This window comes from Delphinapterus leucas, chromosome 9 (assembly GCF_059928025.1).
Source record: "Delphinapterus leucas isolate spDelLeu-1000000601 "Yukka" chromosome 9, BTC_Dleu_Yukka2, whole genome shotgun sequence".
In the NCBI taxonomy this organism is placed as follows: domain Eukaryota; kingdom Metazoa; phylum Chordata; class Mammalia; order Artiodactyla; family Monodontidae; genus Delphinapterus; species Delphinapterus leucas.
In genome coordinates, this window is record NC_143137.1 from 92,823,127 (window position 1) to 92,835,966 (window position 12,840).

Consider the following 12,840-nt stretch of genomic DNA (forward strand, 5'->3'; position numbering starts at 1 on the left):
AGTGTATTAAAATTATTAAGGCATGAATGATGGATGGGTACCAAGTGTTTAAGAACTAAGAGCCAACTGATGCACTGAATAAACTTGAAAACGGGTGACTACATGTAGCCATTGAATGCACTGCTCAGCTTCCCTTTGCAACCATATTAAAACCCCACAAGCCACTAATAAGGACCTGCTGTGTAGCACAGGGAACTCTACTCAATACTCTGTAATGGCCTATATGGGAAAGGAATCTAAAAAAGAGTGGGTATATGCGGATGTATAACTGATTCACTTCGCGTACACCTGAAACACAACATTGTAAGCCACCTATAATACAATTAAAGTTAAAAAAAAAAACCCCAAACCAATAAGCCATTTAAGTTAAGGCTAACCTGGTAATGCAAGAAATGAGACGTGAGGTCACCGAATGGTTATGCTTTGCAGCCCCACAGGTTTGGATAGTTAAGGTGAAAGAGGGTGAAGTGCCAAGAGGGCAGCTCTCATTTGAGCGAGATGTTTTGACTTCAAGGCCGCCGGTAAAAATTTTGGGGTTTCCCGGAGTTCCTTTCGACGTTTCATTATTCCTCGTATTAACTTTTTTTTTTTTAAACTTCAGTGTTAATGGAAGCGCCAGACTGGGATTTCCAACTGTGTTTTTAGGTCAAGATGGGGCCTGGAACTTGGGTGTACAAGAGATAGTTTAAGCTAACGCCATCTCCACCCTCTTTTGCAGGGTGCCCTCTCCCTCTTTCGCAGCTGTTCCAACCTCCGTCCGGGCTTGGCTGAGAGGAGACGACGGGGTGATTATCCAGCCCAGAAGACCATTAATGGCATTATTCCTGAGTCTCCAGATTCTTGCTCTCGCCGTGCGGCGCCTGCGAAGATCCAGAGCCGGTGCTGCGCGCTGGACGCAAGCTACAGGCACGACCGGCGCGCCGTCACCCCGACACTCTCCAGCGACAGCAGTGGGCGGCGCACAAACCCTCTCCTTTCTTTAACTCTTCTTCACAGAGTCCCACCCCCATCGGAAGTGGAGCCGTCTCTACGTTCCCTCACTTCCGGGCCAGACGCCCGTCGCTTGGCGGGAGCGAGCACGACCGTGCGCGGCAACTTTGTTCCCGCCTCCTTTGCCCCTGACACCACTCACCTTGGGCTTTCTCGGAGCGCGACGTGCGTGCGCGCCCCCGGCCTTGCGTCAGGGCCGAAGAGGGGAAAGGCCGAAAGAGCGAGGCTAGAAGGAGGGGTTGTGGAGGTTAGGGCCCAACCAGCAAGTCCCATCTCCCTCCCTCCTCCTGACGAGGAGCGGAGAGGGAAGGGGAGGAGCGAGGCGGGCCAGCCGCGCACACCAGGAGCCTCCTCGTGGAGGCGGGGGGGGGGAGCGGAGGAAAGGGGCAGCGCCGCCACCTCTGCTCGCCGCGCCGAAGGAAGAAGAAAGTCAGGGCCCATACCCACCCCCACAGACTCAGAAACGCCCCCCCCGCCCCCATCTCCCCGGAAACAGCCCCCCGCCCAGACCCGCACACTCGCTGCCCCAACCGTGAGCCGCAGCCCGGTCGCCCCCGCCTCGCCCCGCCCCGCCGCCCGTCCCTGCGGGCCGCAGAGTGCGCGAGGCCTTAGGCCGGGAGTTGTTGTCAGGCCCAGGCCACTTCTGAGGCGCCCGCCGTGTGTCGCCGCCACCACAGGAGGACAACGTCGACGAGGAGAAGGAGGCGGCGGAGGCGTGTTGTTGTCTCGCCCACTCCCCTCCCCTGAACTCGCACCCAACGTCAGGGCCCGATGGAGTGAAGCGGAGACGAAGGTGGTACTTCCGCGTTGCGCTGCCGGAGCCGAGAGCGCGGCCGAGGTCGCTCTCCCCCACCCCCGGGGGCACTTGGAGGACTCCGGACTCCCCCGCAGGTCAGCGCCCGGCGCATCTGGTGTTTTTGCTGCCGAGGCTAGGAAGACGAGCACGATCGGGAGCTCCTCCGCCCGGATTCCCTGCTTCCCTCGGGCCCGGAGGCCGCTGCGTACCCCACTGTGATCTGGAACCCAGGGACCCGAGTCCCGACCCGGATTATCGTGGCGCGTCTCCCGGCCGGCCCTGGTGCTCGGTGTCCCTCCGCCACCGCCGCCGCCGTTCCCGTTTCCGGCGGGGGAGATGGCCAGGATCTGACCCGGGAGGAGGCCGCACCCGCGCCGCGCTCTGCGGCGGGCTCTAGGCGATGCCGAGTAGCTCGGACACGGCGCTGGGGGGAGGCGGGGGCTTGAGCTGGGCGGAGAAGAAGTTGGAGGAACGCCGCAAGCGGAGGCGATTCCTGTCCCCTCAGCAGCCGCCGCTGCTGTTGCCGCTCCTGCAGCCGCAGCTCCTGCAACCGCCGCCGCCGCCCCCGCCGCCTCTGCTCTTCCTGGCTGCTCCCGGCACGGCCGCCGCCGCAGCCGCCGCCGCCGCGGCCTCCTCCTCTTGCTTCAGCCCGGGCCCCCCTCTGGAGGTCAAGCGGCTGGCGAGAGGCAAGAGGCGCGCAGGAGGGCGGCAGAAGCGGCGCCGCGGGCCCCGCGCCGGGCAGGAGGCGGAGAAGCGTCGGGTCTTCTCGCTGCCCCAGCCGCAGCAGGACGGCGGTGGCGGTGCTAGTAGCGGCGGGGGTGTGACCCCGCTGGTGGAGTACGAGGATGTAAGCTCCCAGTCCGAGCAGGGGCTGCTGCTGGGGGGGGTCAGCGCGGCAACGGCGGCGACGGCTGCCGGGGGAACGGGGGGCAGCGGCGGGAGTCCGGCCTCCTCCTCCGGCACCCAGCGGCGCGGGGAGGGGTCGGAGCGCAGGCCCCGCCGGGACCGCCGCAGCAGCAGCGGCCGCAGCAAAGACCGCCACCGCGAGCACCGGAGGCGGGACGGGCAGCGCGGCGGCGGCGGCGGCGGCGGCGGCGAGGCCTCCAAGTCCCGCAGCCGCCACGGCCACGGCGGCGAGGAGCGGGTGGAGGCCGCCAAAAGTGGCAGCAGCAGCAGCAGCGGCGGCCGCCGGAAAAGCGCCTCGGCCACGTCCAGCAGCAGTAGCAGCCGCAAGGACCGAGACCCGAAGGCCCACCGGAGCCGGACTAAGTCGTCCAAGGAGCCGCCGTCGGCCTACAAGGAGCCGCCCAAGGCCTACCGGGAGGACAAGACCGAGCCCAAGGCCTACAGGCGGCGGCAGCGGTCCCTGAGCCCGCTGGGAGGCCGGGACGACAGCCCGGTGTCCCACAGGGTCTCGCAGAGCCTGCGGAGCCGCAAGTCCCCCAGCCCGGCGGGAGGCGGCAGCAGCCCCTACTCGCGGCGTCTGGCCCGCTCCCCGAGCCCCTACAGCCGCCGCCGCTCCCCCAGCTACAGCCGCCACAGCTCCTACGAGCGGGGCGGCGACGTGTCCCCCAGCCCGTACAGCAGCAGCAGCTGGCGCCGCTCCCGGAGCCCCTACAGCCCTGTGATCAGGTGAGTCTGGCGTCCCGGGGTCTGTCTCGGGCTGGGCCGGCCAGAGCCCCGGAGGCAGGGCAAGAGGCTATGGGGCGCTGCAGCATTCCAGTCGGCCGGCGAGGCGAGAAAACCTCACCTGGCACGGGGCTTCCGGTGGGGAGGGGCGTTTTCGCGCGCCCCGAGCACCTTGTGGGGGCTTCGGAGGGGACAAAGCAACAGGTCCGGCAGAGTTTCTCCTCGCTCTGGCGGGGAAGGGTTCTGAGGAAGGGTTCACCGTTTTAAAGGAGTTGCGTTAATCCATTTAAACGGGTTTCTCTAAACTGCTCCTTGCTTTTCCAGCGCAGTTGCTTTGGGTCAGCCTGGAGGGTGATTTGTCACAGTTTTGAAAGCCCTCCGAAGAGGTTTCGTTGCTGGAGACTTAGGAGTGGATTGCAGCTTAGGGAGTAAGCATTTGTAAAGGAGAATCGGCGCCAGGTGCTGATGTCAGAGTTAGATGTGGGTTGCAAATGTTTCTTATGATTAGTACAGCGGTGGGAAAAGCAGCCTTTCTGTCAAGTTCATTCTTTCCATATGTGAAAAAGCTTACGGTTCTTAATTCGTAAGATAAAGAAGATACTCATTTTATGGTATTCTTGTGTGGAATAGTTTTTTTTTTTTTACCTGATCTTCCAAAGTCATGATTTTAAAAAGTAGGAAAAAAATAATGAGATTGTGGTTTCTGTGTTGGTTTGTGGTGACACCCAGTTGCTAATAATGTAATATAAACATAAGCTAGTTGGTGTAATCCAGTGTAGCCACCGAGTGAATGGCTTAGTACTGGACGTTTCTTAAACTATCACACTATCTGCTAGTACTTTAAATTACTGTTTACACTTACTTTAAAGTTAATAGACCTTTAAGTGTCAGGATCTTTGTTCAGATATCTTTGAAAGGTATACTTTAGTGAAATTGGAGTAATTCTTTAATATAGCTGTTAATGCCTTGCCTGTTATATAATGCTGTTCTCCAAAAATGGTGTGTGCATTGATATATATTTATCTGTTAAGCAAAATGAATTAAAAGTAACTTCTGAGGATATTACAGGTTCTTAAATTCTTTTAGATGTCTAGAAATTCTAGGCCTTATAGTTTAGGGTATTACGAATTGTTTGCAGCCGTTGTTTTTTCCTATTGGTTTTACTTTTCAGTAATGCCAAGCAGCTGCTGAGTACCTCTAAGCACGGTTATGTTGAATCTCAATACAACATGTGTACCAGTAAAATTAGATCTCTTTGAAGCGTCAGCCTAGTAAGTGTAAAGATGTGATGCGAGTGGAGATTTGTGTGTGTTTGTCTTTAAACCAAACCAGCTGTATAAATCTCTTCATTCTTGCAGGGTTCAAGCACACTTTCAATGCTAGTTGATGCCTTAAGCAAAGACTATCAACATTGAAAACTCATTTCACCATATCTAGCTTCTGTGTCTTGTACGAGTTTATATTTTAGTTTAATTAAAATAGGTTTGCCAAAAGGCTTGCATTTTTTGCAGATGAATTTGTTTTTGACGGAGTAGGTCAAAGTTTCAGTGCTTTAGATAGCAATTTTAAGTGTATGATGCAATCTTAGGAATGGATTTTTTGTTTATCAGGCCTTTTAGTTGCTGGATACTTCAGTGAGGTCCTTTATTATCTGATAGTGCTGTGTATTTTATATTTATTTCAGAGCAGTGGTATGTGCATTTGGGATTAACTTGTATTTAGCAAATATTTATTGAGCACATATTATATGCCAGGTACTGTTTTAAGGACTGGAATATAGCAATGAAGAGAGACAAGGTCCTTGCCCTCATGAGGCTTGCGTTCTAGAGGACCATTCATTACTGAATCTTTTCCTGGTGTCTGTGTTGACCACCAGTGTTTCTAAGTGGTTGGGTTTGGAAGAAGCTTTAGAATATTTTGGCCAACATTCCTGACATCCAGCCTTTTGGTTGTGTGCCTGTATACATCTAGAGGTGGGAAGATGTTACTTTGAGACAGCTTATTCCATTAGATTTGGGACTTTCTGGTTTGCCCAGTGTCTTAGCAACACCCTGGGAGACTCAGTTTCCTAAACTGTAACAGCGAAATACTTGTTTTTTTTTATTATTCCAAGGATTAAATGAAAATTTGTGTTTTATGTACACTTAAAATTGGTGAATTTTGCTGTACTTAAATTACATCTCAATAAAGCCGATTTCTTTTTAAAGGGAAAAAAAGATTTGTGTTTTGCAAAGTGTAAAAATATTACAGACTATTACAGAAATGTAACGTGGTGGAATTTTTATTGAATAGCTTGAAATGCTAGAATTCTTCATATTGAAACAGAAATCTGCCTCCACGTAACTTCTACTAATTGCTTCAAGTTTAACTTTTTGGAATAGTTCAGAGCAAACCTGTATACTGCCCCTTCAAAATGTAAAGACAGTTGGGTTTTTTTTGTTTTTAATTTATTTTTGGCCATGTTGGGTCTTCGTTTCTGTGCGAGGGCTTTCTCTTGTTGTGGCAAGCGGGGGCCACTCTTCATCGCGTCGCGAGGGCCTCTCACTATCGCGGCCTCTCTTGCTGTGAAGCACAGGCTCCAGACGTGCAGGCTCAGTAGTTGTGGCTCACGGGCCCAGTTGCTCCACGGCATGTGGGATCTTCCCAGACCCGGGCTCGAACCCGTGTCCCCTGCCTTAGCAAGCAGATTCTCAACCACTGCGCCACCAGGGAAGCCCAAGACAGTTGTTTTGTCTTTTCTTCTCTGGGTCAAAAAACTCATTTTGCATACAGTTTTTGATTTCACGTTATATTATACCTAGTTTGTCAAATGTCCTGCTTAAAATATGGGGCCCAGAATTTATAGTTAAAATAGTTGATTGAAGAACTTGATTTTTAAATATAACAAATGTGTTATTACTGTTTTGGAATAACTAATTGAACTCTCTTGTCCAGCTTAATGCAAAAAGTTTTAAGTCATTGTGATAGGTGGCCCATGTTGTTTAGCGAATAGACTCTTGGATTGCGAGCTCCATGAAGGTAATTATCCTGTCTTGATGACTGTTGTATTCCTAGTGCTCAGTGTAGTATCTGGCACAAGTAGACTCTTAATAATTGTTGAATGGGTAAAGGAAGGAATGATGGCGTTCATTGAACATGTGAAATATTGTGGGCCTGGATATGTAAGGATTTAATAGAGACTGTGTGTTTTGCTATAGGAAATAGCAGAGTGGTCTTTTTCCAGCCCACATGGAGCTTATATATGAATGAATTGTCACTGTAGATATTTTTAAGGAAATGCATGCACATTCAAAATGGTATTGAGACCATGGAATGAAGATTTTCTCTGTGTTAGTTCCTAGAATAAATCCTCTCTATTCTATTGACTTGTACTTCACAACCTGCTCTTTGCCAACATCTGAATCTTCAGCCCTCTGCTGCTCATGCTTTTCATCAAGTCCCTTCTTAGCTTTCCTTTTTCCTCTGTATAACCTGGTTACCATATTTCCTTTGCTACTTGACTGTTGGGATGTGAGAAGTCATATAATTCTGCTGATTGGCCTTATAATGAATGTGCAGGTGGACTGAAGAGAGGGGCTGTTCAGAATGAGAGGCAGTGGTACTGACATTTAGGTTTTACTGAACGCCAGGCATTGATAAATACTTAACATATATTCACCTCCAAAACCCATGTTGTGGTTGGAACATTCCTGTTGATAGATTGGGAAACGGAAGCTCTAAAAAGTTAAGTGATTTGTTCCAAGGTCAGCTTGGATTCAAACCCTGGGCTGATTTTGAAGTACCAGCTCTTGATATTGTGCTGTATTGAACCTCACATGGGGTTCAAGGGAGCTGACCACCTCACTTAATGATCTGTTTTGCTAAAATTCACCCCCTCTTTGGATATTTATGTGTTAATTTCTGTTTCCTGGCCATGTTTGCAGCATTTTGAAGATTAAAAAAACCAAATTCATCTAAAGGTTTTTTCAGCTCATTTTGTCTTTTAATTTGTAGGTTTTATGAATAGGAGGCTAAAAACATTTTTTGAAGACACTAATAATAGTTATTGAGGGTTGTTTTGCCATGGGATGTCTTGGTCTGAAGTCACTCAAGTCAGACAGGTTACAATCAGTACAATAAATTGTTATATATAATTGATTCTCTCTCTGAACCTGTGGAACTTCTCTTCCACCAAGAAGCAGCAGAAACCTCTGTTACGGAACAATATTGAGACCCTGAGAATCTAAAGATGGGCATACCCTAGATGGAAATTTAAATGAATTTATTAGTATTCATTTGCATATGATACGCAGTATCTCTTGTTGTGGATTATTTAGCGTTTTGTCCTAGAAACTAGTGCTCAAAAATACATGAAATGAAGACATTCCAGAATTTTAAAAAAGCTATTACTCATAAAATACTGATTTGATATGTACTTACTGGAAATAAGTCATGAATATCCTTAGATGAATTGAATTCTTAAAATGATTTTCAAAAGTGTTAAAAATACAGGATAGTTGGATAAATGCAGAAACACTCAGAAGGAATGGGAATTTAAGTGAACTGTCTTAAGTCGCCAAACTATAATCCTTTCATTCCCAAGATGGGCTTGTGTTTTGCTGCTTCTCTGACCCAACCTTGCCTGACATTTACATCTACTCATTCTCTCACATTTTTGTTCTAACACTAATATTTATTCCATTTCCAGTACCTTAGTTCGGGCCCTCATTTGTAATCAGACTTCCTGTTATTCTTTTCTTCCCAATTTATTCTTTATTCAGGAGAGTTTGCTGAAAATTTTGGTTAGATTGTATCAGTTCCATTAATTAAGTCCAAATTTTCTAATGCATTGTCAGGTAATGCCTTTTATATCTGGTCCCATTCTATCAGAGTTCCATTTTTAGAGGCACTTTTATTTCTCTACATTTTTCCATTTGCTGTTCTTTTAGCTTCAAATGCCTTTTTTCCTCTTCTCTGCCTCCAGCTTTGCATTCAAAACCCAGCTCAAATTCCACCATCTTGAGACCTTTACTCCATTCATCCAGAAAAAGTTAATTCCTTTCCTTATATTCCTACGGCACTTTATTTTATCTTTGCTGTAGAGCTTTTAAAAATTTGTGTTTTTCCTACTAGATTGTAAGCTCCTAGAGGACAAATTCCAAAGTGTATTTATTAGTGGTTGAATTAATTTGAATATTTTTGTCCACAGATTAATGCAAACCAGCTTTTGCATAAATGCCAGTTGTATCTCTAAATTTACTTGCTGTTTTGGTTTACGTATACTCTAGGATGGGGGGAGTAATTGTTTTGATTTATAAGGAGAAAATTTAAGAACCTCCCCCTTCTAGCTCATGCTTTACTGGAATGAGTCAAGGATGCTGGGAGTCACTTTTAGTGTGAACAGAATAAATTCAGGGACTTCCCTGGCAGTCCAGTGGTTAAGACTCTGCATTTCCAATGCAGGGGGCACGGGTTCCATCCCTGGTCCGGGAAGTAAGATCCCACATGCTGCCTGCCCAGCGCTGCCAAAAAAAAAAAAAAAAAAAAAAAGAATAAATTCAGACTTAGTATTTATATTTGTACTCTATTGTATGATCAAGATAAATGATCTGTTTTTCTTGGTGAAAATTTTCTGAGTAGACTGTATGTCAAGCTTTTATTTCCTGACTGAAAAATTAATAGCTATTTTTGAGAAACCAGCTGAAAATTAATGTTGCTTAATATTCATATTTATGGTCATTTAAATCTTTTCTCTTATTCTGTATGCTTTCTATGAATATCATTTAAGTTTTTGTTGTTATTTTTGTTTTTGGTTGGCTTTGTTTCATATGTAGATATTTGTAAACTTTAAAGTGGGTGTTGGAAGCAAAAGTATTATGAAATGTATTACTTATTCGCAGTGATTTTGTTCCTTGAATTTCTGCACATGCAAATTATGGTAGAATCTAGTGTTCTTAATATATTTGGAAAATAAATGTAGGTTAGAGGATTAAAGTCTAGGTTAAAAATTGGAATTTGCATAAAATGGAAATGAAAAAGGTGGTGAGAGGAACTGAAAACGAAAGTAGTTCATGGGCTGCATGCCCATTTTCTGTTTCTTTTCCGTTTTTTGCATTTTCAGTTGTATAGGGATACTTTCACTGAAGTATTTTATTGACACTTCAAACTTAATTTATCCACCATTAAATTTATTTCACTTCTCTTGGAGTCATTTCTTTTTCTGATATTGCTCTTCATTATTTTTCACATATCTACAAAGAATAATAGAGGCTCATGGTAGAAATTTTGTTAGTATAGAAAAGTATGAGATTAAAAGTCCCTTTGAATCCAGCTAACTGAGATGATCACCCCCATGACATTTTGATGAACATTCTTCTAGACTTCTATGCGTATATGCATAAGGACATAAGATTTTACATAACATACTACAATGCTATTTTTGCCCTGTACTCCATAGTATATTCTTTATATTGGCTCCTAGTATTCTGTTGTATGGATATACCATAACTTCTTTGGCCAAGTCCATTTTGCTAGATTCTTATTTTTTTATTTTTTGTTTTTTTCTATGTTTATGCATCTGTCGCAGAATTTTTGTGTGCATTTGCCCATTATCTCCTCTAGATTGGATTTCCTAGGGATAAAATTGCTGGGGTCAAAAATGGTTTACAGGTTTATAGTTCTGATACACTGTCATATTGCCCTTTTAGAAGGCTTTTACCAATTTATATTTCCCAACAGTGTGAGAATGCCTGTTTCTTCAGTCCCACCATCGCTTGGAGTTGTCAGATGTCCCGTTATTTTTTTTCATTTGTGTTTCTTTAATATCTAATAAGGCTGCCTTTCTTTTCATCTGTATGTTGGATGTTCCGATTTCTTGATTCATTATTTGATGTTTTTCTAATTTATAAGAGCTCTTTGTAGTAGAGATATTAAGTGTTTTTTGTGGTATTAGTATTTTTGTGAGTCTTTTAACCTTGTTTATGTAACGTCTAGTTTTAAGAACTTTTTGATTTGTGTGTGCGTGTGCACGTGTTTTAAGTGGCAGTAGTTTCTCCCAAGCATCCAGTGCCAAAACCTTAGTAATACTTACCTCCTCTCCCTCCTGAGTTCTACTGAATTGCTTGTTCTAATTTGTCCTGCTGTAATGGTCTTTGGTCTACTCTGTTTTTTTAAAATTAATTAATTATTTTTGGCTGCATTGGGTCTTCATTGCTGTGTGTTGGGTCTTCATTGCTGTGCGCAGGCTTTCTCTAGTTGCGGCGAGCAGGGGCTACTCTTCGTTGCGGTGCGTGGGCTTCTCGTTGCGGTGGCTTCTCTTATTGCAAAACACGGGCTCTAGGCACGTGGGCTTCAGTAGTTGTGGCATGTGGGCTCAGTAGTTGTGGCCCACAGGCTCTAGAGCGCAGGTTCAGTAGTTGTGGCGCACAGGCTTAGTTGCTCCATGGCATGCGAATCTACCTGGACCAGGGCTCGAACCTGTGTCCCCTACATTGACAGGTGGATTCTTAACCGCAGTGCCATCAGGGAAGCCCTGGTCTACTCTTATTTAGTTCGAAACTCAGTAGCTTACATCCTTATTGTTGATTCTGATTGCATTTGGGCTTTTTCTCTTTGAGCCCTTCCTGTTTTCTGCATTCAAATTAATCTCAAAATGCCACTTTGATTCTGTCATTTTTTTGTAAAACATTTTTACAGAGTCAAATTCTTGAACTGGGCATTTAAGATTCTCCACCATAGACTGACCCAAAATAACCTTATTTCTCACTGTATGTGTTGATGACAATACAAACTGGACTCCTTACCATTTTAAAAACATGGAGTTGTAAGCCCCCTGTACGTTAGTTTATGCCCTACCCTCAATTGGCCAATCCTACTTGTCCATTTTTTCAACCGTAGTTCATGTGTCATCTTATCTATGAAGCCTTCATTAATCTCATCCCAAAGTGATTTCTCTTAATGCTTATTGCCCTGAGATCACTTTTATGAATACTTATTATATCCAGGCTTGGATTAATTAGAGTTCTCCACCCCCACCCCCGTACTTTGGACATGTTTCATTCATTCATTTTAAAAACTAGTTTTATTGAGGTATAATTTTACATATAGTACAGTTCACCAGTTTTAAGTGTGCAATTAAATGGGTTTGATGAATCACCACAATCATGTTAACTGGAACATTCCTATTGCCCCCAAAAGTTCCCTGTGCCTCTTTGCAGTCCGTCCCCTACTCTTACCTGTGGTCCTTGGCAACCACTAATTTACTTTCTGTCACATTAGTTTTACCTTTCTTGATGTCATATAAATGGAATTATATGGTATGTAATCTTTGTTGTCTGCCTTTCACTTAGCCAGCTTTTGAGATTCACTGATGTTGTTGCATGTTCGAGTGGTTTGTTCCTTTTTATTGCTGAGTCATATTCCATTTATGAATATACTGCAATTTGCTTATCCCATTACCCAGTTGATAAACAATTGAGTTGTTTCCAGTTTTGAGCTGTTATGAACAAAGCTGCTGTGAACATTTGAATATAGATCTTTTGCTTTTATTATTTGTGAGCAAATTAGGGGTGGGACTACTGTGTTGTATGATTAAGTGAATGTTTCACTTCATAAGAAAATGCCAGCCTGTTTTCCAAAATGGCTGTACCATTTTGCGTTCTAGTCAGCTGTGTAAGAGCATTCCAGTTGCTTCACATTCTCACTGAGACTTCAGTTTTTGTCAGTCTTTGATTTTAGCTGTTCTAGTAGAGGTATAGTGGTATATCATTGTGGTTTTATTTGCAATTCCCTAATGACTAATAATGTTGAGCATCTTTCTGTATGCTTATTTGCTCTTCATGTCTTTTGAGAAGTGTCTTAAAATGTTTTGTCCATATTCTTTATGAATTGGGTTGTTTGTCTCATTGAGTTCTCTACATATTCTGGATACAAACTGTTTATCAGATACATGTTTTGCAAAGGTGAGCCAGTCACCTTTCCTGGCTCACCTTTCCTTAACAGTAATTTCAAAAGCAGAAGTTTTAAATTTTCATGAAATCTCATTTGGCAATTTTTTCTTTTATGATTTGTGTTCTTTGTCATCGCCTGTGTCCTCAAACTTTGCCTAACTCATGTTCACAGGTTTTTTTCTCCTTGGGTTTCTTTTTAACTTTTTTTTTTTTTAATTGAAGTGTAGTTGATTTACAGTGTTGTGTTTCTGGTGTACATTGAAGTGATTCAGTAATTTATATATACTTTTCCATTATAGGTTATTATGAGATATTGAAAATAGTTCCCTGTGCTTATACATCCTTGGTTTTGTAATATACATCTTTAATTTATCACAGTCTACCTTGATGTATAATATAACATTACAAGAGCATGCCTCCATTTTCTTCTTCTTGTCTTTTGTACTGTTCTTGTCATATGTTTTATTTCTACATATGTATAACTTATGTATGTTATGT

General features: G+C 44.7%; 1 protein-coding gene across 7 annotated transcripts in view; it reads left to right on the forward strand.

The window, feature by feature from the left end:
* Positions 1 to 2,183: 2,183 nt before the first annotated feature.
* The window catches only part of CDK13 (cyclin dependent kinase 13), a 111,076-nt gene continuing 100,419 nt past the window's right edge, over positions 2,184 to 12,840 (forward strand). For all 7 annotated transcript variants that reach the window (XM_089917065.1, XM_089917067.1, XM_089917066.1 and 4 more), the window contains exon 1: positions 2,184 to 3,418. In XM_089917065.1, coding sequence (XP_089773191.1) covers positions 2,187 to 3,418 — 1,232 coding nt within the window. In that variant the 5' untranslated portion in view covers positions 2,184 to 2,186. The remainder of the gene's footprint in view (positions 3,419 to 12,840) is intronic.